At 34.4% G+C, this 26,574-nt stretch overlaps 1 protein-coding gene across 4 annotated transcripts; it reads right to left on the minus strand.

Annotated features, from left to right (window-relative positions):
• Positions 1-441: 441 nt before the first annotated feature.
• LOC138703645 (thialysine N-epsilon-acetyltransferase-like) lies at positions 442-26,574 on the minus strand. Of its 4 annotated transcripts, none has more exons than XM_069831703.1 (6): positions 26,433-26,574; positions 25,884-26,040; positions 23,392-23,443; positions 13,800-13,922; positions 10,262-10,449; positions 442-5,090 (listed from the first exon to the last, which is right to left on the minus strand). In XM_069831703.1, the coding sequence occupies exons 2-6, from the start codon at positions 25,947-25,949 to the stop codon at positions 4,899-4,901; spliced, it is 621 nt and encodes a 206-aa protein (XP_069687804.1). In that variant the 5' UTR covers positions 25,950-26,040; positions 26,433-26,574; the 3' UTR covers positions 442-4,898. The 4 variants fall into 4 exon arrangements, with proteins under 4 accessions (XP_069687804.1, XP_069687806.1, XP_069687803.1 ...); XM_069831705.1 differs by lacking the exon at positions 23,392-23,443 and adding an exon at positions 15,527-15,578 and having other exon boundaries at positions 26,379-26,564; XM_069831702.1 differs by having other exon boundaries at positions 26,379-26,561.

Here is a 26,574-nt window from a genome sequence, read left to right on the forward strand (position 1 = left end):
TCATGTGATAAAACAGTTCTCCGAAGAAGGCAGTGTCCAGCCAAAGAAAAGGAGGCGCAGAAGAACCGTTACGGACAAAGATGGGGAAGTTGCGGTCCAACCATTCATTGCGCTCTTCGTACACAGTCATTCATAATTTTTGTTGTTATATACATTGGTGTAAGAACAATTGCAAAGTGCTTCATACAAAAGTTGTTTAGTTTTTTATGAGGAATGAGAAAACAACATAAAAAATGTAGGTTCCTATTTAAAAAAAATTAAATTGACCCTAAAATAACCATCACAACGTCCTCCAAATAAAACACGACAAATGGAATTTACTTTCCCCCATAATATCAAGCAACTTTTATTTAAGACATTTATTTCTACAATGCTTAGTTTTGGAGATATTGTACAGTATCAACTTAAATGGTCCACCCTGTATAATAACAAGATACTCTCTCACTTTCAATAAAATTTTATTGGGATCTACGCTGTTTGGGAACTATCTGTGTATACATTTAAAAGAAATTCACAATCAAATTTTGATGACATTTCTATCATTCTTTTAAACTTTAACATATTACTCTCACACATCTTAACATGAATACCATAAATACACTCACAGTTTAAATGCTAACATAATGTCTCATCAATTAGATGTGATTATATCTGTATCAAAAAACAATAAAACAATTAATTTATCGAAAATTTAACATAATGTTTCAAATTATCATAAATTACTCATGTTACATAACATCAAAAACAGAAAGGCCACATTAAAACATTTATATTTTATTATAGTTAAGTTTGACAAATATAAATTTTATCAAATTCTAAACAGCTGTCCATATTTCACTCTCGCATATCTACTTTTATTAACACTCTTATAAAATATGTTTCATTTTAACTTCTCACTCTACAGACGGTGGGTGTGTCACCATGTCTGGTTGACTGTAAAAATACTACACACTGCAGAAACAGCCTGGACTAGCATACAGACTCAGGATTTGAAGTTGCTGGCATAAATCTATCATTAATACTCGTCTCACTAATGCAGGAACAAATTTAATTTCTTTCTGTCCCACAGGATTTCATAATATCCTTATTTCTGAAAATAAAGTGGTAATAAATGTCTACTTAATCAATTACCCCTGCTAGATGCCAAGGAATAAGTAACATTTTCTACGTGGTTTCACTCAGCATGCAACGAACTACTTTCTTTGTCATTAACTTTTCATCTTTTGTTGCTGAAATCTATAGTTTTATTGTTCAAAAGTAAGGGCACAGTCTAGCATATACAATCACGAATCTTGAGTTGTGAGGGTACTAGGAACAATATACTGTCCAGGTACTATTTCGCATTGTCTGTGACAGGGCTGCCGAGAAGGGGGGCAAAGGGGGCGGGTGCATATGGGCCCGTGAGCAATAAGGGCCCATCAGATTAAGTGAGTCTGATTACTTTTTAATATCATGAATAATTATTCGTAGATACATACAGGTACTATAAAATTTTGTAAGAATATTTGTTACGTAAATCTGACATATTAACTCAACAATAGTAGAATTAATACAAAAAGTTACCGCTTCATATGTAAATATTGACTTTTATATAATAGAATATCGGTTTCCCGCATTAACGTTCACCGACACGACAATTGAGGGCCCCGGCATTTGCTTGAACTATGTTCCCGTCGCTTGTACTGAACACGTTCAATTATTTATTGGCTTGTCCTTTTTAACTACCAACTACCGTTGGCCCACCACAATATGCTAGTGGACTCTCTCAAACTGAAGTCGCAGGATACGTTTCTTTTTCAGTACATTGCATGTTTCGTGTCGAAACTTTCGTCTTTTCGTTGTCGTTTGTCTAGTAAATACTGTTCATCAGTGTTACCGGTTATAGTTTAACTGCACAATGGACAAGTACAGGCATAAGTCGGGAGCTGAGAAGCACAAGGAGATACAGAAAAAAATGGAAGATATTAATATGGGTGCTAGACTGCGTGAAAAACATTATGAAGATATTAACAAAGAGGTCAGTGATGAGACGAAATATTTAAAATCAATTCATGCCTCTAATTTAGGGCCAACCCTACTGAAACCTATGAATCTCCTAAATAGTCTGAGGGAATTAAAACTGGATACTTTATTTCCAAATATTTGTATAACCATTAGAATATTCTATACAATTCCTGTGACAGTTGCTGATGCTGACAGATTCTTCAGCAAAATGAAGGAAATAAAAAATGTATTCAGATAAACAATGTGTCAAGAACAACTGAGTAACCTTGCCTCCTTAGTTTGGAGAGCGATCTTGCTAGATCTTTAAATTTTTATGACATAATTGATGATTTTGCTTCAGTGAAGTCAAGGAGAGTTGTTTGTTGATGTTGGACTGCAAGTTAGAAATTACAGGTGTTTAGGAATAATGTTTTATGAATAGAATATATTGTGCTGATGTGAAGTTTTGCTAAAAGTTTTCAATGATAATAAAAGTGTATATTTTTAAGTTCGTATCTGTATATGGGGTTATCTTTTATTTATTTTGAAAATAATTATTATGGTTAGAATAACTGGTAACTTGTAATTGTTACTTTTTTCAATGGGGGTCCGAGTACAGTATTGCATAGAGGACCATAAATTCTGTTGGCGGCCCTGGTCTGTGATGAGGTGATAGTAGCAATCCTAGTGGTTAGCAACTATCTATGAATGCATATTTACTACGTATTGAGCTTCGTGACTATATATACTAGATTGTGGTAAGGTCTATTTACTTTGAGGTAGTGTCATCTAGCGTCAGGTGATATAATTGTTATGCCACAGTCTCATTACATCGATTATAAGATGCTCTTTTGTTACAAACACAGAAAAAGTTCTATCATGTCTATAGACAATAAATAATAAGACATATAAGCTTATACATAGCGACAATTACTGCAAAGTAATTGTCAAGAAAAATTAGAGAGCAGAATATAGCAATGATTTATTAAAATAGTAAGTAAATTAAGTTAGAGGCGTTCTGAATCAAGTTTTAGTTGTAATATTTTTTTTGTGGAGAGGGGGAGGAGGGAGGTAGATGTGTGTGCACTATAACACCGAAACTCCCTTGCTAGCACTGTCCTTGGTTCGAGAGTATCATTAATATTAGCTTTCTTTCCATCTTTCCATGTCATTCAAACCAAAGTACCCACATTCTTAGGTGCTACTGGCTCTAACCACACGTCTGAATATACATAATTAATAATCAAGCATTTTGCTTACTAAATTACATTATATTTTTTTATATATTAACCCTATTATTCTGCCAGCCATATTCAAACACATTGCTACGTCCAATGCTGCAGACTGGATTTCTGTATAATGTTATTTCATGTACCATAAGGTCACTTTCATACCAAATATTATCAATTTATCATACATTTCTTTCAATATTACATAAACTTAATTCTTTCAATTACAGAAATAGAGTTATTTGTAAAACTGAATTAACCACATTTCATTTTTTGTTCTTTTCAGACTAATTAATTTATCAATTTTTGCTTTTACTATTGGGAGAGTGAACACTAACAGTAAAAAAGATTTAATAGGTATGTTACTTAAAAGTGTTCGCGTAGGCTTCCGCGGCTGGTGTACATGGTGTGTGGATAAGCTTCAGGGCTTCTACCGCGTTGTCTTGGTGTTATTGGCTGACGTTTCGACCGCTGTGTTGTGGTCATCTTCAGAGCAGTTGTTGGATAAGGAAATAGTCTGCCAGCTCGTATATATATAGTAGTCTCGATGGGGGGAGTACTTGCGGTTCTCCTTCTGGCATCTGATTGGTCCTACGTTGTCCAATCCGGTTGAGGTCTGTATGAAGGGGAGTATTCATATTAAATACTGGCCCTCATAAGATCCGAAAGAGTGACCTTGATACCGTGCCCGATGTCCGGATGAAGGGGGGCGCCACATATATGTGGAGACCTGGCTTCTCGTTCCTATGTATGATCTTGGAATAGACTTCCCCATGAGTTGCTGAGTTGTAACTCCTCGTCCTTGTTGATGTTGTTGGGATGTTGATTGATGTGGAAGGCTTCTTTAATCAGTCTTCTGTATAATTTGTCTTCTTTATCTATTATCTTGATATTGTCGAATTCGATGGCGTGGCCTGAATCTGCTGAGTGTAAGGCTATTGTTGATTTTTCGTATGGTCCGTATTTGCAGAGTCGGATGTGTTCCTTCCTTCTATCTTCCACCGTACGTCCAGTTTGGCCTATGTATTTTAAACCGCAGGAGCAAAGGATCATGTATATTCCGGCTTATTGGAGGTATGGAAGTTTATCTTTGACTTTGACTAATGAGTGGGAAATCTTGTGTGGGGACATCATCCGGACATCGGGCACAGTATCAAGGTCTCTCTTTCGGACCTTATGAGGGCCAGTATTTAATATGAATACTCCCCTTCATACAGACCTCAACCGGATTGGACAACATAGGACCAATCAGATGCCAGAAGGAGAACTTACGACCTATCACCGCAAGTACTCCCCCCATCGAGACTACTATATATATACGAGCTGGCAGACTATTTCCTTATCCAACAACTGCTCTGAAGATGACCACAACATAGCGGTAGAAACGTCAGCCAATAACACCAAGACAACGTGATAGAAGCCCTGAAGCTTATCCACACACCATGTTACTTAAAAGTTTTGCAAACTTTCATTAACCATAAGTTTGGTACAGCACGATTAAAAAATATCTTTTAAGTTGGCGTATTTGTATTATTTAATGAAATATATATAATCTATCTTAAATATACCCATAATACAGATATATGACATCTAATTATTATACAATGTAATTACTAAATAAAATCAAATGCTACTTTTCGTTAACAGGAATGATTTAAACACAGTAACTTGATTTAGTAATAGAGATTACTCATTTGTGACATCAGCCTTGTGCAGTCCTAATGCCAGCTTTTCCAATGCTTCTCGCTCGAGTCTGTAGTGATGCCAACCTTCTTCTTCAGTCATGTTAACTGCACCTTTTGCCTTATAGAATTCCTGTGCTGGATTCCAGTTGAGAACAGCAAAATCTAGTCGGCAGCAACCAGATTCAAAAGCTCTCTGAAATGAAAAAAAAATAAATAAAGACGTAAGCATGAAAACCATTTCTGGCGACTTTCGGTTGTTGCTCTGAGTACCACTCGTGAGGTCATGGATGAACGCAAAAACATCCATGGAGTAAAATATGTATTCAAGCAATAACCTATACCAGAATGCAATTTATTTGTACTGATGTATAATTGAATCGCACTTTTTAGAAAGGAACTAAGTCAAAATTTGCCATTTTTGTTTTTATTAGCCAAATGATTACTACTTCCAAGACACATTGATTGGAGAATAAAGGAACTTAGTCAGATCTTTCCATGTGTCTCTAACATCACCGTGATGTTTGTGCTACGGTAAAGAAAAGAATTAAGTCAGGAAGTTAGTGCATTTCTTCACCGTTTGGACATCGAAAATATGACAACATATCGTTTGTAACTCTGTTATGGTACATTAATTTTTGGTATATTGTTAGACTTGCGTACGAAACATGTTTATACAGACAACAATGAATGTTTGTATAGGTAATTATAAAGTACCAGTAATAAGTTGTTTAGATAATCATTATTATTTTATTCTTAAAGTATTTTTATAACAGAGAAAGTTGTGTGCGTCAATACATGAGCCAGTAACTTCACTAAGATGACCCCTAAAATTCAAAGACGTGATGAACGTTGTCAGTATAATATGTATTATAAACCTGCCTTTCGCCCAATTACCAGTTCAAAGAAGTCTTCTGTATGAGGCAATTATAGGTTAATATATTGTAAATTTTTTATACTGAACAACAATGTAGTTTATTCTTCCAACAATAACTCTTCACTCTCTACAATTTAATTTCACTCCCGTCAACAATGGGATTTGCTCTCCACACAGTAACACAGCGTTCGTTATTGCACTCCACAAACGACAATGACAATTTACTTGGACTATTACGAACAACAATGAACTGTTAATCTTAACTAATATTCACAAAGCACTATTTACAACACAGAACTGTCAGTTCTCAGTTCACAGCTAGTTTGTCTTGGCTAGTTCTTCTAGCTCAGTCACTCGCGTTCACAGAATCTCGAACCCCAGACCTTCAGAGACGATCCGCTGAACTTCGAACTCAGGTCCCCCAACTGCGGTCCACTGCACTCGAACTCCGGGCTTCAGGCTCCACAGTTACGGACACAACTCAAGTCGCGCTCTGGTCTCGAAGCTGGCTTCACTGCTACACAAGACTAACTCGCTTACTGTCCAAATCTGCCTGTAACAACACTGGCTTACTGACGGGCTGACTGAACTGCTCAAGTTCACTCGCGTTTCTTCTTTTATAACTAAACCATAGTTACGAGAAATTTCTACGGGTGTCCAGAGATAGCTCTCTCGAATTATCTGGATATCTCCACTTCGACGGACTTCTGGACGATTCGGGAGGGTCCCCCCCCCCTTCACTCCGCACATAGCAGTTTGCTTCCTTCCTCATTCGGCAAGTAGCAGATGCGCGCGCAACCTGCCCGTCACGGCTGACTTAGCCCTTCCTCCGTCGGTCGTGAGATCGAACCTCACGTGGCCATCACAATATTTTGCATTCATGATCTTAAATCCAACCAATGTGTGCTGTACGTGTATTAGGAAGGACAGTTTCGAAAGGGATCCAATGATGTTTGTTCGTTTTTGAACTACTATTTTGATAAAAACATACACATGTTCTCAGATAGCTGCCCAGGCCAAAACAAGGATCATACAATAGTTGGGTTTTGTCTTGGTCTGCCAGCTTCTGGAAGACTCAAAACTATAAAACATTATTTTCCTGGGCGAGGCCACTCCTTTCTCCCTTGTGATAGGGATTTTGGGGTTTTCAGAAAAGGAATAACACGGCCCAATAGGGTGTATACAATAAAATAATATATAGAAATAACCATACAAAATGGACTCTGAAAAATGATCAGTAACTTTGATAAGATAGTGGCCTAAAATTTTCAAAAAGAATACCATATCGGAAGAAACTTCAAAGAATTCTCATGAGAGAAAGGTTCATTTCACACCCTCTGTATGAAAAGAATTCACATACAGCTCAGAACGCCTGATGTTGCAGAAGCTCGCCCATACATCAAGAGTTATATAAGCAATAGGTTTCACCTTGGGAAGGGGAATTTACGAGTTTGACACTGGAACTAACAAAGGCATATCTAGAAGAAAAAGTTCCCATCAATGCCCAAAAGATTGAAGATCTTAAGAAACTAATGAAGTACGTCAGTGATGAAAATACTGAAGCATTTTACGAAGAAATATTTTCATATTCTGCTACACAGGTCCTGGCGCACCATGAATGAAACCCACTAGTCATTTCACATGTGTTAATTTTCTATGAAACATGTCCATTTTGAATTAATTTTTTGATTCATAATATTATTTTAAAATTTCTAACATGAAAATTTAATCAAAATACATGTAGATCTGTGTTGAATAAATGTTGTTCCCTAAACTGGAGAATTACCACGGTCGCTTTGAACCGTGCTGTTACGTTTACCACCAAATTTAACTAAATACACAATGTCACCAACATAAGAATATGACGTTGGTGTGTGGCGTAGTTGGCGGGAGAAATTTGTTCTCTCTCTCTCTCTCTCTGCTTCCTTTGTTCTGAACATTACTGAGAGATAGCACCAGTGTTAGCTACAAGGTGTATTTGCCAAATATATTGCAAGTAGATTACGTGACTTAGATGAGAGTCTCGAGACAAAACAGTTTTGCTATATTTCTTTTTTTTCTCTCTGTCTACCTCCTTCGTTCTGAACATTATTGAGAGACAGCACCACTGTTAGCGACAATGTGTATTTGCGTAAATATTACGAGTAAATTATGACTGGCTTAGATAAGAGGCTCGGGACAGAAACAGTTTTGCTGTAGCGCATGCACGGACCTCTCATGCAGTGGGAGCGTGATACTTACTTGAATTTATTTTTCGCGTGTACATTGCAGATTAAATGATTGAGATCCCTTCTTGCTCCGGTTACAGACCTTGCATATACGAAGGTTAGGTTTGGTTAGTTCAGGTTTTTATTAATCAAGTCCGCGCATGCGCAGACAGGTAATATGATCCTGTCGCGAGCTGCACGTGATAATTTATATGAGGTCGAGGAATGGGAGTAGGTTAGGTTAGGTTAGCTTTGGTTAGGTTAGGTTTGGTTAGGTTAGCTTTGGTTAGGTTAGCTTAGCTTAGCTTAGTTTAGCTTTGGTTAGGTTAGCTTTGTTAGGTTAGGTTAGCTTAGCTTAGCTTTGGTTAGGTTAGTTTCGGGATAGGGAAGTGACAGGAGATTTTAACATGAAGTTCATTTACATATTATGTAATATTAATGTTATCATTTGCATGTATTTGACGAAACTTTTTAATTTCAACATAAAATTTGATTTCATTCGTCCATGTAGTAGTTAAAATTATATAATATTACAGTTTTTGATTTGTAATATTAATAAACAATGATAGGCCTATAATGAAAGTGGTGAATAATTTCATGGTCCCTAAATTTTTTTTCGTAAAAGGCTAGGTTTTTTTCTCTAGGCCAGAAATAAAACAGCAACGTAGTCATAATTACGTACTTTACGCTTTGGCGAACATTAACCGGAAATTTACTTTCCGTCATTTTAATAATATTCCGTGAAACACACCCTTCTTCCTGTTCATTTCCTTGTGATAACCAAGTTTAAGATCTTACTACATCTGCATTTTCTTTTAATGCATTCAAAAAACCGCCATTGTACTGCATAAAACCTTGAACTTGACAAATGGAGTGAATTATTTAAGAATATAGTCGCGAATTTGACTGCCACCATTTCGATTGTCTTTTATTTGATACGGCTCGGTACGGCCCGGCGACTAGTGGCCAGCGAGTAGCGTCGACTATCGATATTGGTCTGCCGTGGGTATTATCCAGTTGTTCCATGTTGTTAACTTAGTCCATTTATTTTGTTCTTTCAAAAACAATTTCCAGTGAAGAAAGGAACTAAGTCTCAAATTTTGAAATTTATGTATACCATTGTAGCACAAAATTTTCTTCAAAACTCTGTTATCATTAAATTCAATCCCATATTATCTTTATATAATGTAAGTCTTAAATATTTTATTCTGCTATATGTGCAGAAAAGCAGCAGATTTTGACTTGGTTCCTTTCTAAAAAGTGCGATTCAATTAATGTGTCACCTACAAACATTTTCTATAGGCTATGCTTTTTATTTATATTGATATATAATTAATGTGTCACCTACCTACTTGTACTTGTGACAATATCTAGAATGGTTGTTTGTACATTATGCGAAAGTAAAAAATTATAATGTATTTGGGGTGGAAGTACAAAAATTAATCTCAGTCCGTTAAATTTACTACAAAAACGAATAATTAAAATTTGTTTGAAGAAATGTTTCGATTATCCAACTAAATTAATTTATTCTGAATTTAATGTATTTAATATTGAACAAATTTATAAGTATACGCTGTTAAAATTTTATCATAAAAATCGTAATAAGTTTGTATTACAGACACACAATTATGACACAAGACGAAATATTAATTCAACATTAGTAGAACCTAAATGTCTCACATCTGCTGGTCTAAAGCATAGCATTAATTTTGGCCCTCAGTTGTACAATGCTTTAACTAAATTACACCCAGAACTTCTAACATGTAACCCACTAACATATAACAAGAAAATTAGAAACGTGTTAATATCTTCAATTTGATTAAATAAATTTATAGCATATGTGTATGAATTAATCAACCTATATTATATTTGTATTCTATAATTTTGAAATATATATTAGTCCTACTTTTCACGTGCGATATTATTCTTCTCTAGTGTTAATATTATATTATATAATTCCATTGCCGCTGTAATTATATTTTAGTTCCTATTTTATTTTACTTATTTATTTTTATTATTATTATTATTATTTTTTATTTTAATATTATATCTGAACTGCGACCGAGCACGAACGCTGCTCATTCGGTCTCAAATTTTGTTAATACTACTGTATCTTCTTTTTTTATATTGCTTGTATTATTTTATTTCTATTTCTCTTGTTTGTTTTGTAATTATACTCTTTATTCTGTATATTTAAATTTAAATTTGGGAGGGGAGGGGGGGGGGGGGGAAGAAGGAAAATTAAAAGAAACAGCCACAAACTTTACATTAGAATATTCTTACCTTAGCCACTCTATTAAATAAGGCAGATCCTAGACCCTGTCCTCGGCAAGAAGGAGTTATATATAAATCTTCTAAATACAGAGCTTTCCCCTTCCAGGTGGAGTATGTGTAGAAATAGAGTGCATATCCTAATAACGTGTTTGCACTAGATTCTTCAGTTCCTCTTGTCCTTGAGCTTCCACATGCTCCTTCAAAAATATAAAAATGAGTTACATGTAACAAAGCTTTCAAAATATAATATTTTAATTGCAATCAGGGGCGGCTTTTGGGGCAGTGCCAGTGTGCCATGGCACCACCAATGAAAGAAACAAAAAATAATATCCTAAAAAGGAGTTGTAATTGTTTATTTCTTTCTACACGTTATTCGTATTTCATCTGAACGAGCGCGCGCACAGATCGGGACGCACTCTTCCAGCGTTTTTCCGAACGTTGGAGCCAGTTTGGTGTGGCACTGTCTATGTCCATTTAACACTGTACAAAAGGCTACTGATTCTAGTTTATATGCGTTTCTTATGGCAGACTTTGAGCCGAATTCAATTTGACTCAGTAGTTAACATTCTGCCCGCTAGAGCACAGTAATGCAGAAATTTCGCTAGATGGCAGGGTTGTTAGAGACGTTAGGTAGGAAATCATCAACCGCAGACTTTCACGAACACACAAGTTAAAGTTCCGCGCCTAAATCTTAATGTAAAGTTACCATTCAAAACTAATGCATAGAACTTGGATTTGAATGTGTAAATGATTATCCATTTAACAATATTCAATGCAGAGATAGTCATGGTTCTTTTTAGAAAGATAAATAGTTTTTTCATATTATGTAACACTATTTGTTAATTTTGTGTCATATTTGCTTTATTTCGCGGCAACTAAATATCGCTACACTGTTGCTAGTGTTGATGCTTTTGTTAACAATACATGAGATATGTGCAGGACATGAACATGTGTTATTCAGGCTGCTACCTTGGATTCATCAGCCTGTTTAAATAAAGTGCAAACGTATTCATTTATTATCTATATCACTGTTCATCTTTTGTGTTTTTGCCAGTAATTTTACTAGTTATAAAAGTAATTTGTATTTGATTTAACAATACTGAGAAAGTTTTGCATTATCTGTATCTGTAAATTTCGTTATTAGGTTCGGAAATGTTATTGTAACTGTTACTAAGTACATTATTAACTGCACACCTGGTAAAATAGCAGGTTTAATTAATGTTTTATTTAACATAATGTAAATGTGAGCTGTGATTATCACCTTTTGCTTGGGTGATTTGCGTACAACCTTTTTTTTTTTTGGCACCACCACCAGAATGCCTCACTGACCGCCACTGATTGCAGTATAATAACAACAATTTGTTACAATGCGAAATATGAGGCACTGCGGATCTTAGGGGAGACTTGACAAAGAATCTCGATTGCCTGTTCGCCCCTAATTTCCATAACGTCTCATATATCCTGAGTGAATAAGTAGGTGAATCACAAGAAGTCGATTTTTTTGGAAGAGTGGGTTCCCCCATTCCCCTCACGAGGAAAACATCATTTATGTTAAATGATACAGGTTCTCTCCCTGGTCGCTCTACAGGCACAACCCACTGCAGTGAGTATGAAACTTTACCACATGTGCTTGGGAGTTGCCCACACGAAGAAGTATTTAGAATAAAATGTCACAACACCATATGTTCTATGACCGCAGATACACTTTGATTAAAAAATTTAGAAGTCCAAGAGGAAGTTCATTGTATTGCTGATGGTGGGAGCAATCATAGGATCAATATCATAGCTATATAGACTTCAACAAACAAAATTTGATAACACAATCCCAAGGGAAAAAATGGAACTCTCTGCATCAAAATCCACAGTTAATTCCCGATTTATCACGAAAATCGTCTGTAGCTGCATTTAGATTGGCAACAGGCCATGATTGTTTGGCCAAACACCTGCATAGAATTGGAATATATCAGTCCCCTAACTGCCCATTGTGCAACTCAAACCAAGAAATGGATTCGGAACACCTCAAAATCTGTGCTTCTGTGGCTGGTCATGATAATATCTTTGAAAAATATTGGAGTGCAAGAGATCAAATGACTTTATTGTCAAATGCCTGGCATTAGAAAACAACAACATACCATAGCTATAAACGGAAATAAACAGACAGCCGAAATAATTGATCTTACGATCAGATTTCAAATTTCAGCCACTCAACCATCTGAAGTGAACTGAAAAAGAAAATCTACGAGTCCACAATTCAGTACCTATCAGCAAAATATAACACTGAAAAAAATCAGAGTCACCGGTCTCTTCTTCGGAGCGAGAGGCACCATTCTGAAAACCTTTGTGAAGTGGAGGGAAAAATACAAGCTGAAGAGAGATCTTCAAGATGTCATCGTCACTACCAATTACCATAATAAAATTTTCTGTAGCGATATTTCACAAGCATCTTTATGGAGTACACTCAATTTAAATTGTCTAGGTTCTATTTTTTCTCATATGTCTTAATCTCTTTTGTTTGAAACCTGCTTATATAATTTTTCATTAAAAATTTTATTGTGAGCTATTCTGTATCGCAAGGCAAACCAAAAATATTGGCTAATAAATTAAATTAATAGTAATATTATTATTATTATTATTAATATTATTATTATTATTATTATTAATATTATTATTATTATTATTATATTAATTTTATTTATGAATCAGATATATAATTAAAAGTAGGCTTAATTATATTTTGCATAGCAGGGTAAATTATATAAAACTGTTTCATTTTTTTTTTACTTGGTTATTTCATGATGCTGTATCAACTACTAGATTATTTAGCGTCGTTGGGATGGGTGATAGCGAGATGGAATTCGGCGAGATGAAGCAGAGAGTTCGTCATAGATTACCTGACATCTGCCTTACAGTTGGGAAAAACATCGGAAAAGACCCAATCAGGTAATCAGCCCAAGCGGGAATCGAACCCACATCCAAGTGAAACTCCTGATCGGCAGGCAAGCACCTCAGCCAACTGAGCTACGCCAGTGCAATGAATGGATGTACTGGCTGATGATTTCAAATTCTTGTGAAAATTATTCACTATAACCTTTAGAAATGGAGGAAAAAGAAAAGCACTATGGGCATAATAGGCCAACTCTAAGCACCTCTGTCCCAAGACGCACTTCATTCAAGCGACAGAATTGATTAAACACAACTGAAATTTTAAATTTGAAAGCTATAGTAGTATTCTTTGCCTCTGATTTAAGATATAAAATAAGTTATCTGAGACTTGAATGATTCACATTCTCAGATTACACACTAGATTGTCTCTTCTAGCATTCTATAATATACTTGTGCTTTCTAAGGTTAAAGTACTCTGTCATTATGCCACTACAGAGCAGTAGTAACTTAATAAATTATAGAAGGGTCTCAACACAACTTTTAACAATATATGTTGTTATATCTTAATACTTTCAGAATTATGAGCTCCCATCATGGCAATGGAGGCAAAATTATCTTGTTTCTTAATGACAGAATACAAGCAACTCTGTTGTTCTTTTACTACCTATCTCAGGAGACTCTCCACCGTTGTCTGGAACAATAGCATCACCGCCATCTTCAGGAGATGGTTCCGCAACAAAACAGTGAAAATATGGATGCTCACAATTAAATCCGTCTTCTTCCAACACTAAAACACAGAAAACAAAGTGCAGTAATGTCCAGAATTTATTAATAGAGCATGCATTTGCGTAATGCAAAACATAATAGGCTAACCTCGGCATTTAAACCATCCAGAAAATTCAGGCCTCATTTCACCAAGCACAGGCATATTTTTATGCTATATCATTTGTTATTGTCCAACAAATACGAAATTAAAAATAAAATTAACCATGTGTAATAAATTTACTTAGGTATTATTGCAATAATGCTGAAATATCAGCAGATTAAACAGGGAAGTCAGTGATAATAATAATAATAATAATAATAATAATAATAATAATAATAATAATAATAATAATAATAATAATATTTTCATTATTGTAATATGTTGGATCTTAAAATAACTTCTATATAGGCATATTAGAAAGTTAAAAATATATTGTCTATTTATTTATTTTTTTTTTATTTAACCAGCTAGTAAGTACAAATTAAATTTATAAAACAAAAATGTTTCTAGCCACTACTGTAAGAGCCAAGCTCATGTACGGTGTGGTCTTAGCCAATAATATAATATAAAATTTACAAGGACAGTTTACTAAATACAGTACAGTAAGTAACTAATTCAAACCAATAAATAACACACAAGAGCAAAAAAAGAAAGAGAAAAAGAGAGAAAAAACACATTTAATATAAATTCACAATCAGACAGAAGCCACTGATATTCAATAAAAACATGAATATAGTCGACAGAAATAAAAGATAAAAAATACATTTGTTAATATTATGTAATATCATGAATAATTTTATAAATCTGTTTTTTAAAAGCTTTAATTTTAAAATATTTCAAATTTGGAAAATGGTTTGTAATTTTATTATAAAGTCTTGGGCCGAAACTAGCACCATGTTTAAGAGTTGCACTTGTATGACATTTAGGCTCAATTAATGGGAAATTAAATTTGTTGGGTAATCCATATTTTCGGTCAGACAAATTTTTATTAATTTTCCATGTAATAAAATCAATGGATTAAGTACAGATGATGCTACTCCACCCCAATTTATTATAGCATTTGTATTAATGATTGTACTACAGCTAAAAATATTATTCTCAATGCCTCCTTAGTGATAAAATTTCGAAGTACTATGAATTTATAAATTCTCTTTCTTATACTTGTACACATGAAATCAATTTGTTTATCCCAAAGATATAAATTACAAACGTCGGAAATGAAAGAAATGAAAGAAATGAGAGCTTTCATGCAAAAGATTTCTCACTAATGATATGAAAACGAAATAGCAAAGTGCACACTTAAACTGAATCTACTTTCTACGCTCTTTGCTGAAAGTGAATAATTCTATATATGTACATACAAACATATGAAGGAATCATTTTATATTGTAATACCAAATCTTAAACGGTAACATTATGAATAGAGGATATGATTTTAAAAAATCATGTCATGAAACAAAATCATACACACATAAAGTAAAACGTAGTTGTGTACAAACTCAGTGGATATTAATTTTATTCTTGCGAATGCATCACCTTCCATCCTGAATCTGTGACCATCTTCTACCTGACTGGCAGTAGTTCATGTTATCAGTACAATGCTCATGTCACAGTAATATACTTACTATGTGTTTCAACTTTTGCATCTTCTGGTTTTTGTGAATAATTTGCCAGTTCCTGAAACAGATATTAATGCAACATGGTGGGCTCTATGCTGTTATAGTTTGTAAGGCGAAGAAACACTGGAAGTCTATTATAAGAAACATTTCCATTACACTGGTGAGATCAAATTATCTCATCTAGTTCTCAATATTCAACTGATCATCTTAAAACCAAAGTAATGAGCAGGTCTGGCGGTTTTGGCCCCGTGGATGTAAGGTTAATGGTACTATAGCATACTAGATGTTGATCGCATGGCATGAGCAGACGGACATATAATCAAAGGTGTGTATGCACCGGTGGACTATCGACCGTGTGCACGAAAGTTCTAGGAAGCTACAACCACATACCTACCACTTACGTAGACTACAAGTTGTTCCTAAAATAAGTAATCAATAAGGAGCGGATTTCTATGTAATTAAATATTATTTTTGCGTGTGACAAAACACAATTAACAATGTTAAAAATTCCGAACATAAGTTTCAAATAGCTACTGAAGCTTTCCTGGTGACGTGATAATTCGAAATTTTCTCGGGCTTCCAGCCAGATCATAAGTTGGTGATCCACCGACGTTTCGAGGATGTTCATCTTCCTCATCTTCAGGGTTAAATGATATCTGAGGGTACCTAACTCGTCCGCCGAGCCCACCGTGAGACCCAAGGTCATTCAGCCGGAAAGCACAAAGCAAGACGACACATCGGCAACGTTCTCGCCGCGGTCCGCACTAATAACAGCCAATTGGCGCACAGCTCCTCGGCTGACTCCCTCTGGCACTATAAATTAAGGAGCTAGGTACCCTCAGATATCATTTAACCCTGAAGATGAGGAAGATGAACATCCTCGAAACGTCGGTGGATCATCAACTTATGACCTGGCTGGAAGCCCGAGAAAATTTCGAATTATGAAGTTTCAAGTTTAAAACCCGAATTGTATTTCACATAAAAACAAATATTTTCACAAAAAAATTATGTAAATACATATTTTCAGGAAATCTGTTATAAACACATAAATCTTGGAATTTTTTACTTAAATAATTTTTTTTACAAGAACTTTTAAACATTTTAAAACTAAATGAATTATGTCACTCAGAAGTACAGTACGTTATCTTTTTAAGAATTCTTGGTTGCTTCGAGTTTCTAAGCGCTGTGTGGTGTATCCATGATCCATTTTTGTAATACTATCGCCTCAAGTTCTGAGAACTTCTAGGCAGCATATCAGTGTTATTCTTCTTCTTCTTTGGCACTACGGCCCTTGTAGTCTAGCCTTGGCCTCCTTTAGGATCTTGGTCCATTCCTGTCCAACCAGAGCCTTCTGCCTCCATCTTCTCACGCCTAGAGTCCTTAAATCGTCCTCCACTCTATCCAACCATCTTGGTTTCTGTCTGCCAATATTGCGCCTGCCTTCTGGTTTTGTGTTTAGAATCTTTTTTGGTATTCTCTGATCATTCATCCTGATTACATGTCCTAACCATTCCAACCTACGGGCTTTGATTTCAGCAACAATATCTGGAGATTTATATTGAGTTTTCAGTCCTGTATTATATCTAATTCTCCAGTGCCCATTCTCATATTTAGGACCACAGATTTTCCTTAGAATTTTTCTTTCCCATGTCATCCGTTGTTGTTCCATTTTCTTCGACAGAGTCCAGGTTTCACTGCCATAAAGCACAATTGGTCTTACGACTGTTTTATATAATGTAAGTTTTGATATCAGTGTTATTATTAGAGAATAAATTAACGTGGACAAGGAGGAGAGATCTTGCAATACATAATTAGGAATGTTTATTGTTGCTGAAGATGATTTCATTCCACACTTTGTGACACACAACAGATAAGGTCTCGGGTATGAGCATTATTTAATTTAAACAAATCTCTCGCCTCTCGGTCATGTCCATCAAGTAAGGCAATATATCTTGTTGTGATTCCCTGTCATCAGGCTTCATCAATCGATATCCTTCAAGATATTGTGACAGCGACGTGAGATTCGAACTCACGACCAGCGTCCCGCAAGAAAGCAGATCGCGCGGGGACAGCGCGCGGCGGAGAGAAGTAAGGGGAAAGGTCCTACGCGGCGAGAGAGTGGAGAGAGAGTGCGCGCGCATCTGGTGCTGGTAGAGAGGAGAGGGCTCTGGATTTTTCTGGAGTGCCATCTCTAGAGACGCGTGGAACTTTCGAGGCTACGTCGCTGTGGTTATAAATTACAGACGCGAAGGAACGAGATAGAGTTTTCAGTTATTCAGTCAGTGAGTAAGCCAGAGCAAGCAAGCCAGACTTGTGTGCCGGAGTTCGACTCGAGTGTGCGTCCGCATCTGCGTCAGCATCCGAAGGCCTGAGTTCGAGTGCAGTGGAGGGACCTGAGTTCGAGTGCAGTGGACCGCAGTTGGAGGGACCTGAGTTCGAGTACAGTGAACTGTCTCTGAAGGTCTGTGGTTCGAGATACTGTGAACTCGAGTGACTGAGCTAGAAGAACTGTGAACTGAGAACTGATAGTTCTGATTTGTAAATAGTGCTTTGTAAATATTAGTTAAGATTAACAGTTCATTGTTGTTCGTACTAGTCCAAGTAAATTGTCATTGCCGTCAGTGGAGTGCTATAACGAATACTGTGTTGAGTGAAAATCCAATTGTTGACGAGAGCGTTTAAGGTGAATTGTAGAAAGGAATTATGGTGTGACGAATAAATTACATTGTTGTTACAAAATAAATTTACAATATACTGAAAGATGGTTGTTTAAAAAATGATTTGGCTTTCCTATTAGCAAATCTAAGCTTTTCGTGTGACACCATAAAAAAACTCGAAACATCCAAAAACCTGTTGTCTGAAACATGGAGGTGCGTGCTGTGAAAATTAAACTAGACTCGCTACCAGGTTCAGAAGTACAAGTACTAAGGGACAAATTCCAGAATGTGTTTGGGAAAAACAGTGGATGTGTTTGTGACATTTCTCTCTTTAAATATGCACGTCCGACGTCCTGTGATGTGGAAAGATCGTTTCACAGTATAAGTCGTTCAGAGATAATCGGTATGAATTTGTGATGGAGAATTTGGAGATGACCTTTGGTGTTCACTGCAATTCTCGGCCAACTACTAGCACTTAAGTGTGGTTGGTGAGTACTTAGTAATATTTTTTTTTTCCAAGCTAAGTAAGGTATTTTTTGTCATATTAAAAAAAAATATTTTTTTTGTTTTTAGCAAATATTTTCGTACTTTTTAGCACATAAAAAATATATTTAAATTTTTTAGCACATAAAAAATCCGCTCCCTAGTAATCAAGCCTAAGTTGCACATCTCTATAAGGATACATAACTTGAAATAACATTAAATCTCTATTATCTTACTTACATATCTACGTATTAAGAGAACATATGAATAATTTAAATAAATTATGTATATAACTTATCTAGTCGACTTTCTGAAAAACCGATGTACACACATTTTCGAAATGGATTACGATTGGAATTCGATGTTTTTCTCTGTCCCTATTATTCTATAAATGATTGTACCATGAAAAGACTGGTGTTTATGTATTTATAGAACTTCAAACGTTGAACATTTAAAAATGCCTTACAGAATGATTTTTTTTTTCGATTTTCTTGAATTTTACACAACTTTCTGAGAAAGTCCATTTTGCTGACTGGTTTTGTTTCTGACGTTCAATGCATGTCTGCAGCATCCTTACTTTCCATTATTGCAATATTTTTGTTATAAATACAGGGTGGAAGTGAAATAACCTTCCAGATTGAAAGGGATGATAGGGTACACGTAAATGAATAGAAAACCTGTATTACATTTTGTGATTAAATACACAGTTAATTAGAAAATTAAGTTTGAAGTTTCAGCAGTCCAGCAACATCGCTGCTAACACACTCTACTTGTGATACAGATGTAAGAAGTCAACGAACTCGGTGTGTCTCAATAGGTGAGTTGCTTTTTACCAAGACATTGCCACTTGCTCACATTGTGCAATGGTTTGAATTTAGACGTTTTTAAAATTAAATTAACACGAAAACTGTGCACGCTATTGAAATATGTCAGAGGGATCAATTATTCTTTATTAGATTTCTTATTGATGTGGAAAAAAATCACGATCCTACTCGCAATAGTTACCAAATAAGAGACTGTTAAACATTTGGGAAAAAACTATGAACTTTCCACCAATATGATATTATAGTTTTTTGTTACATACAACATGAACTATTCGCTCTGGACATCTGCAATGCTATTTCACTTCTACACTGTATATTAGCATTATAATGGGCCTATATATTTGCGTTTTCGTCCTCTTGTAATTGAAAGACAAACCTTGCACTGAATTGCTTACTGTCCAGTTCCTTGCATAATTGTATAATCAACATACTTTTGAAAATAAAGTTTACTGTCAAAGAATACTTCAAGGACTTTAACATAGTGTGTTCTGTTAATTTAAATATTATTTAAATAACAGTTTAATTTAAAAGAAGTAGTTTTTCTCGTAAAGTTATGACATTAGTCTTAGAAACATTAATTTTCATGTCATTGTCTTCAGACCACTTTACAACTGCGTCAGTGTCATTGGCAGTCAGTAATACTTTGATTACATGTAATATTTTTAAATTGTTGGCGAATAACAAACAGTCAGAAATTATTATTCTTGTACAGACATCATCTATGACGAATATGAAAAAAGGTCCTAAAGTAGAGCCCTGTAGTACACCACAGATTAACTTATTTATTTATTTATTTATTTATTAGCCATACCCGTGCGCTCCGCTGCACCCGTTAGAAATAAATATAAAGTAATTACATAATTAAAATAGGACATTTGATCCAGGGAACATTCGTGTTTGATAGATGGATAAATCGTTTAATATGTTACTTAATTTAAATTGTATTTAAAATATTAAAATGCGATCATTTTCATCCAGAGACCACTCATTTCGTGCAATGACAATTCCTTTAACATGTTTCTTTGTTATTACCAATTATTTTTGGAAAAGCGGAAATTAACAGAAAAATTTTGGCTACAGATTTATTATTATGTTTATATTATATTATATTATATTATGAAAAAGTGTGTTGATAACGGATGTACTCGAATTAGAAAGTTTTTAATTTGTTGTGGGAGCTCTTGAATCTCAGGAGGAACAACTTTTACAACAGCGCAAAATAATCTGCTTGGCTCATTACCCAATTTTTTTGCATTGCATTTATTGCATATGTATTTTATGTATTTTAACACGATTCAATTGAGCATAGTTAAAATTTGAATTATAAAATAATGGATTGCTAAGCTAACATACTATTACTGCATACTGAATCAATACACTCTCGTTGTTCGTTAATTCTCTGAGATAAAAATGAATATGTTCATAAACATTATTATAAGAAATACAGGAAATGAATATACAGAATAACCTATCAAGTTTTCTGTGCATAAGAAGCTATTTTAATCTTACCTGTCCTCAATTCACTCACAAGTTACTGTAATAACATTATAGCAATATGTCCATCCAGAGAAACTACACTTTCCAATGATGAAATAATAATTAATTATACAAATCGGTTAATTTAGCTTCTTATATTACTTCATACAAGCACAGAAACATTGTCTGTAGGCTATGTTTCATAGCTTTCGAGTGTTGTGTCCAAGGCCCCTTATAGACGAAGTCATTTGTTTTTTATTTCAATACACCGCCTTAGATGGCAGTTATTTTAATTTTAAAACTCATTTATCTCATTAAATATCAGTCCTATCAAAATTTTTCTGAGAATAAAACTTATCAGAAATCATTTTTAAAGAAACTTTTATTATGTAACATATTTCACAAAAATCAATAATAAGCGAGATATTTCGATTTATTTAATTCAGGCCCCCTTATAACCCCCTTTTAAATAACGTATTTTGAATGCCATATAGCCTATAATCTAAGTTACAACGAACTTAATTTATATTCCAATTTTCATCGAAATCGGTTCAGCCATTATCGCGTGAAAAGGTAACAAACATACAGACAGACATACAAACAAAAATTTCAAAAAAGCGATTTTCGGTTTCAGGGTGGTTAATTATATATGTTAGGACCAATTATTTTTGGAAAATCGAAAATTACCAGAAAAATTTCGGCTACAGATTTATTATTAGTATAGATTTATTTAACCTGCTAGAGATAAGGCCATCAGGCCTTCTCTTCCCCTCTAGCAGGGGATTACAACTACAATGTTAAGAATACAATTACAATTAAGCAACAAAACTAAAGGATGCGAAATACTCTCTACAGCTCTACACGAAATAAAATATTTCTTCCAACGATTTAGATTCTGGAAAAGTCCCCATAACACTTATAGCGTTCCCTCGTTGAATGGCAATACTAATTCTTTGGTGGAGGAAAGCCGTAGAGCGAGAGTCACTGTTAAGTGCTGATAAATACTTGCCGATATCAGAAGTTAACAACTTCGCCTCGGAACACCATGGGCCCATAGATTCTACGGCGAAAACGACAAAATTATATCTATCCAGAAGATCGAGATACTTATTGCGTTTAATTGTAACAGCAGATGCAGCGGCTGACCCAGCGAGTTTGGAAGTTTTGGGCAAATAAGAAGCGAAGGTGTTATAACAAGTGGCATCCCATAAAAGTGATTTGCCTTTGGACCATGGTGTTAAAGTTAAGATATCTGAACGTTTGCCATCGGAACGATTGATGCCAATGGGTTCTATAATTACAATTAATATTAAATTTACAAATACAATGATGATTTAATTACAATGCATGGACATTCCCGAAGCAAAAATGGTACCTCTATATATACCGGTATAAACAATATTATATACTGTATATATCATATTTGCTACAGAATTATCTAAAATATATCCTCAGAAAATACAAACTCACAACATTTCAAAAGATAAGTTATATCATCATCATTATTATCAGCAATTATCATCATCGTCATCAACATCAACATCATCATCATCATCATCATCTCTGATTCAGAATTAGATGTAAGACATAAAATGAATGTACAACAATCTGTTTCGACAAATTTAAAATACATGTAGGCCTATGAGTGATCAATCATATTTTTCTTGCAACGATTATTTGTCCTGACTATACATTCAATGAATGTTCTGCATTCAGGGGATCGAAGGTACTGTAAACATACCATCCTCTTGCTCCACAACTGTGTTGTTGTCTCTACCGTACCAACTAAATTAGCAGAGATCAAGGTTCATCACTGGCAATATCAATCGAATTGAAAGGAAGAAGTATGAACAGGTGGTACAGTCTATTTTTTTTTTCTAAATAAAAATGGGTGTAAAATTATGATTAATCACTCGGTATTTGGTGGAGTAAATACAGACATGTGCCCATACAGAGACATAATTATATTATGTTAAAACATATTAATTTTTGTACATTCTGCAATTTCATGTGAAATTTATGTTCAACACTGTCGAAGGTTTCATTACCAGTACAATTGTTGAAGTAAATGATGCTACATACTATACTTAAATAATAAAATATTATTTTTCAGAATAGAAAATATTTCCAATATAAATTATACTGAATTAAACACACAGGTTTTGATGAAATACTTGCCACAATAGATAGATTTTCTGATCGAAATACAAATTTTTTAAAATATTTTTGTAATGTTTATTTTTGAGTTTATCAGACTAAAAATTCTAAGCGTCACAATAGTCACATAATTCAATTTTTTATAAAATTAAAAATATTATTAAGATTAAATGATTTTGGGTTCGAATACGAAATACAGACTCGAACTATAAAGTGATTCATACAATATTCAATTAATTTCTTTTAGTACTGTAATTATTGTTATTATACTAACCATCTGTATCTATTTTACGTACATCTCCCATCTTTTCAAACTCTGCTAGCTCCTGGAAACAATACATAAAACGAAGGAAAAAATTAACACAATTAAAATAAATAAAGCAAAAGAATGAAAACTATAAACTAACTTTCGTCAAAAGAAAGGTTCAGTGCAATCTGCCATCTTTACTGAAAAAATCAAAAGCAAAACAACTGAAACTCAAAGCATAATAAAATATGTTTAGGCCTAATAGTTACATGTTTATTAATGATTTAATTAAATTTTAGCCATTTTTCACCGGATTTTGTTTATCAAAAAACATAGTTGTACCTAATTTATTTTTCAGTTCCATATTTATCAGGCACTATGCTATAGGTATTTTATTTTGTTTAACAATTTCAAACAGCAATACCAGAACTATGAATTCTAAAATCATATTCATTTATGGAACAGGAAGTTTATAACATTTCAACAGCATGGTCAAACTGAATTTAATACCCAACTGTAAACTCATATTATTATAACCTGGATTTACATGCATATTGAATGTTTAGCAAATTATATTCTGAACATAAAGAAAGGTTGGCGCCAACTCTAGGAAAACTTATGTTTATTGCTTGATAGAACATTCGTATGAGATTTGAAACATTGGATGGAAAATACGTTTTTCTTCCTGAAGAATAAATTTGTCCATGGTTCTAAGACAATTTACTATGTAAAGGCTCGTCTCCACTATTAAACATTTAACAACGACATGTTAAATATAACATGTTGGATTTAACATGTACATAGACATTTCAAGTCTCAATTGACTTAACATGTTGACCGAGTATGTTGAAGTTAACACTCTTAACATGTTGGCGTGTTTTCCAGCAGCAATGGAAAACATGTCAAGTCAATTCATTTGCTCGTGCAGCGTCGGTACAGTTCGGCAAAAGTTCGTATAGTTCCCATAGCAACAACTAACTTCCGATTTTGTGGCGCGTATCTTGATCATTTGTATACTATCATTGGTCCTTGGTGTTGGCTGTAAGTTGTTCGAAGTAATGGAATGGACGAAAGAAAATACATTATAATAAAATTAATGCACTGATGGAAAGGCCCTGTTTGTGGGATGTGTCTGCAAAAAAATACAGAGACAAAATAAAGAAGGCCGACTGTTTTAGAGAACTGGAATTATTATTTAACTGTTCTCCAGAATACAATAGAGAGTTTTCGCACTCTCGTCGCACGCTAAACGTTAATGCTATGTTGACGTCATTAATGGTCGTATTTGGTGATGTATGTTAACGTTCGTAAAACTTCGGAAAGAATAATTATACGATATTACACGCTTCTTTAACATCTATCATGTCGTAGGTCCTATGATAGTATCAATCAATCGCGCTGTAATTTTTTTAATTGAGATGAAATGGCTGCTCTTAAATTGTGTCTTCCTCTGATGTACCAGGAAGTATTTTTTGCAGCACTACATTAAAATCGTGTTCTGACATTCTATGCAAGTTTTTGAATCAAAATCGATCTTCAACTTTAAGCTCGTTTAGAATGTCTTCTGCATAGTGTCTTTTACTAAGATACTCCCCCACACACATTCTCATTTTCTTCCTTTTCAAGGACTTGTAACAGGCAATAGAGGCAATTACAAAAGTCAAATCATCATCTGAGTCCATTGTCCAAGATTTAAAAATAAGACACTACCTACATTAAAATCTCATAGAATGTTTATGGTGGACTACGCAAAGAAAGTCAAGTTTAACATGTTTAACAGTGTGGACAAAGTGTTAAATGAAATTATCATTAACATGTTCAATCAACATGTTGGGATGTTAACGGTAAACAATTTAACATTTAACATGTTGTTGTTAAATGTTTAATAGTGGAGACGAGCCTTAAGGTTCCAGATCTTTTCCCGCAGATCTCATAAGATTTGTGATGGACGAAGATATGGAGCAATTTTTTTCTATTTCATTTCCATATCAATTTATAGCTATCACTGTTCTATTCTCATCACCATTATCATTTTTTCTCTACTGAATAAATTCAGAAATTCAAGAGCTTTAAAAACAATATTGCATCTAGCCTACACAACTTGTTCAGAGAAGGAAAGAGGAAAACGTAGGCCTATACCGGTACTTAAGAAGAAAGCGAAAGGATAATATTGGTCTAAAAGGAAGGCACTGCTTCGAAGACATATACCGTAGTCGTATAGATAGGACTTCTTCTATTGCAATTAAAGAAATGCAATCTATATCCCTGCTAATAAAAATAATAATCACTCACCCCTATTATATTATTTTTATTTCGGATAAGTACTGTATGTGCATGTCTACCGCAACAAAAATAAAACTTTTTTAGGGACTAGTATTAAATATGCATGTACAACATACGTATTACAGGAATTATTAACGTAAATATTTTGAGGATAAAATCATTATTAAAGAAAACTCGCCATCTGAGTAAAGTGAAATGCTATTTACTTGCGGTATCAATTAAGTTATAGAACTTGCCTGTATCAGCCTCTTGATTTCTCTACAGTCTTCTCTTCTGGCTTCCCTGATTGTGAAACCATTCATTATTGTAGGCTAACTTGTAAACGCTTATTAACAACTATTATTGTAATCAAGATGTATTTAAAAGTGTAAACCGGCAGTCATTAATTTGTTTCTGTAATTGAAAAAAAAAGTATTAGTTCAGGTCTGGATCCCATTACTTGTTTGTAGATACATTTACACAGTTGTCATGAAAAGATAAAGGTTAAATTACAAGAGGGGTGTCGTGTACTAAATACCGGTAAAACTGAAAATCTGTGTTTGAATTGTGCAATGTAAGACTATTTGAAAAACACGATAAATGACAATTTAACATAAATGTCTCATTCCACCTTTCAATTCTTAATAGTATGAAAAAGAGTAAAATTATTACATTACAATAATCAGAACTTGCATTTGTCAGTTGTCAAAATACACCTCACAGCTCATCTTACTTATAGTTATGATACTCACGCACAGGGTTTATATTTAACTTTTGTTATGCCATAAAATGCTTCGATATCTTACTGATAATGCGTTTTCATTCTCTGCTTCTTCCCAATTTCTACATTTACGGGATTTTTTTTCACTCTCGTGTCAAGCTATAGCAGAAACACGAAGGTGTCAGATCACACTACTGTAGACAGATCAGCCGACATCAGTGTTGCCA

Source organism: Periplaneta americana, chromosome 7 (assembly GCF_040183065.1).
Source record: "Periplaneta americana isolate PAMFEO1 chromosome 7, P.americana_PAMFEO1_priV1, whole genome shotgun sequence".
NCBI lineage: Eukaryota > Metazoa > Arthropoda > Insecta > Blattodea > Blattidae > Periplaneta > Periplaneta americana.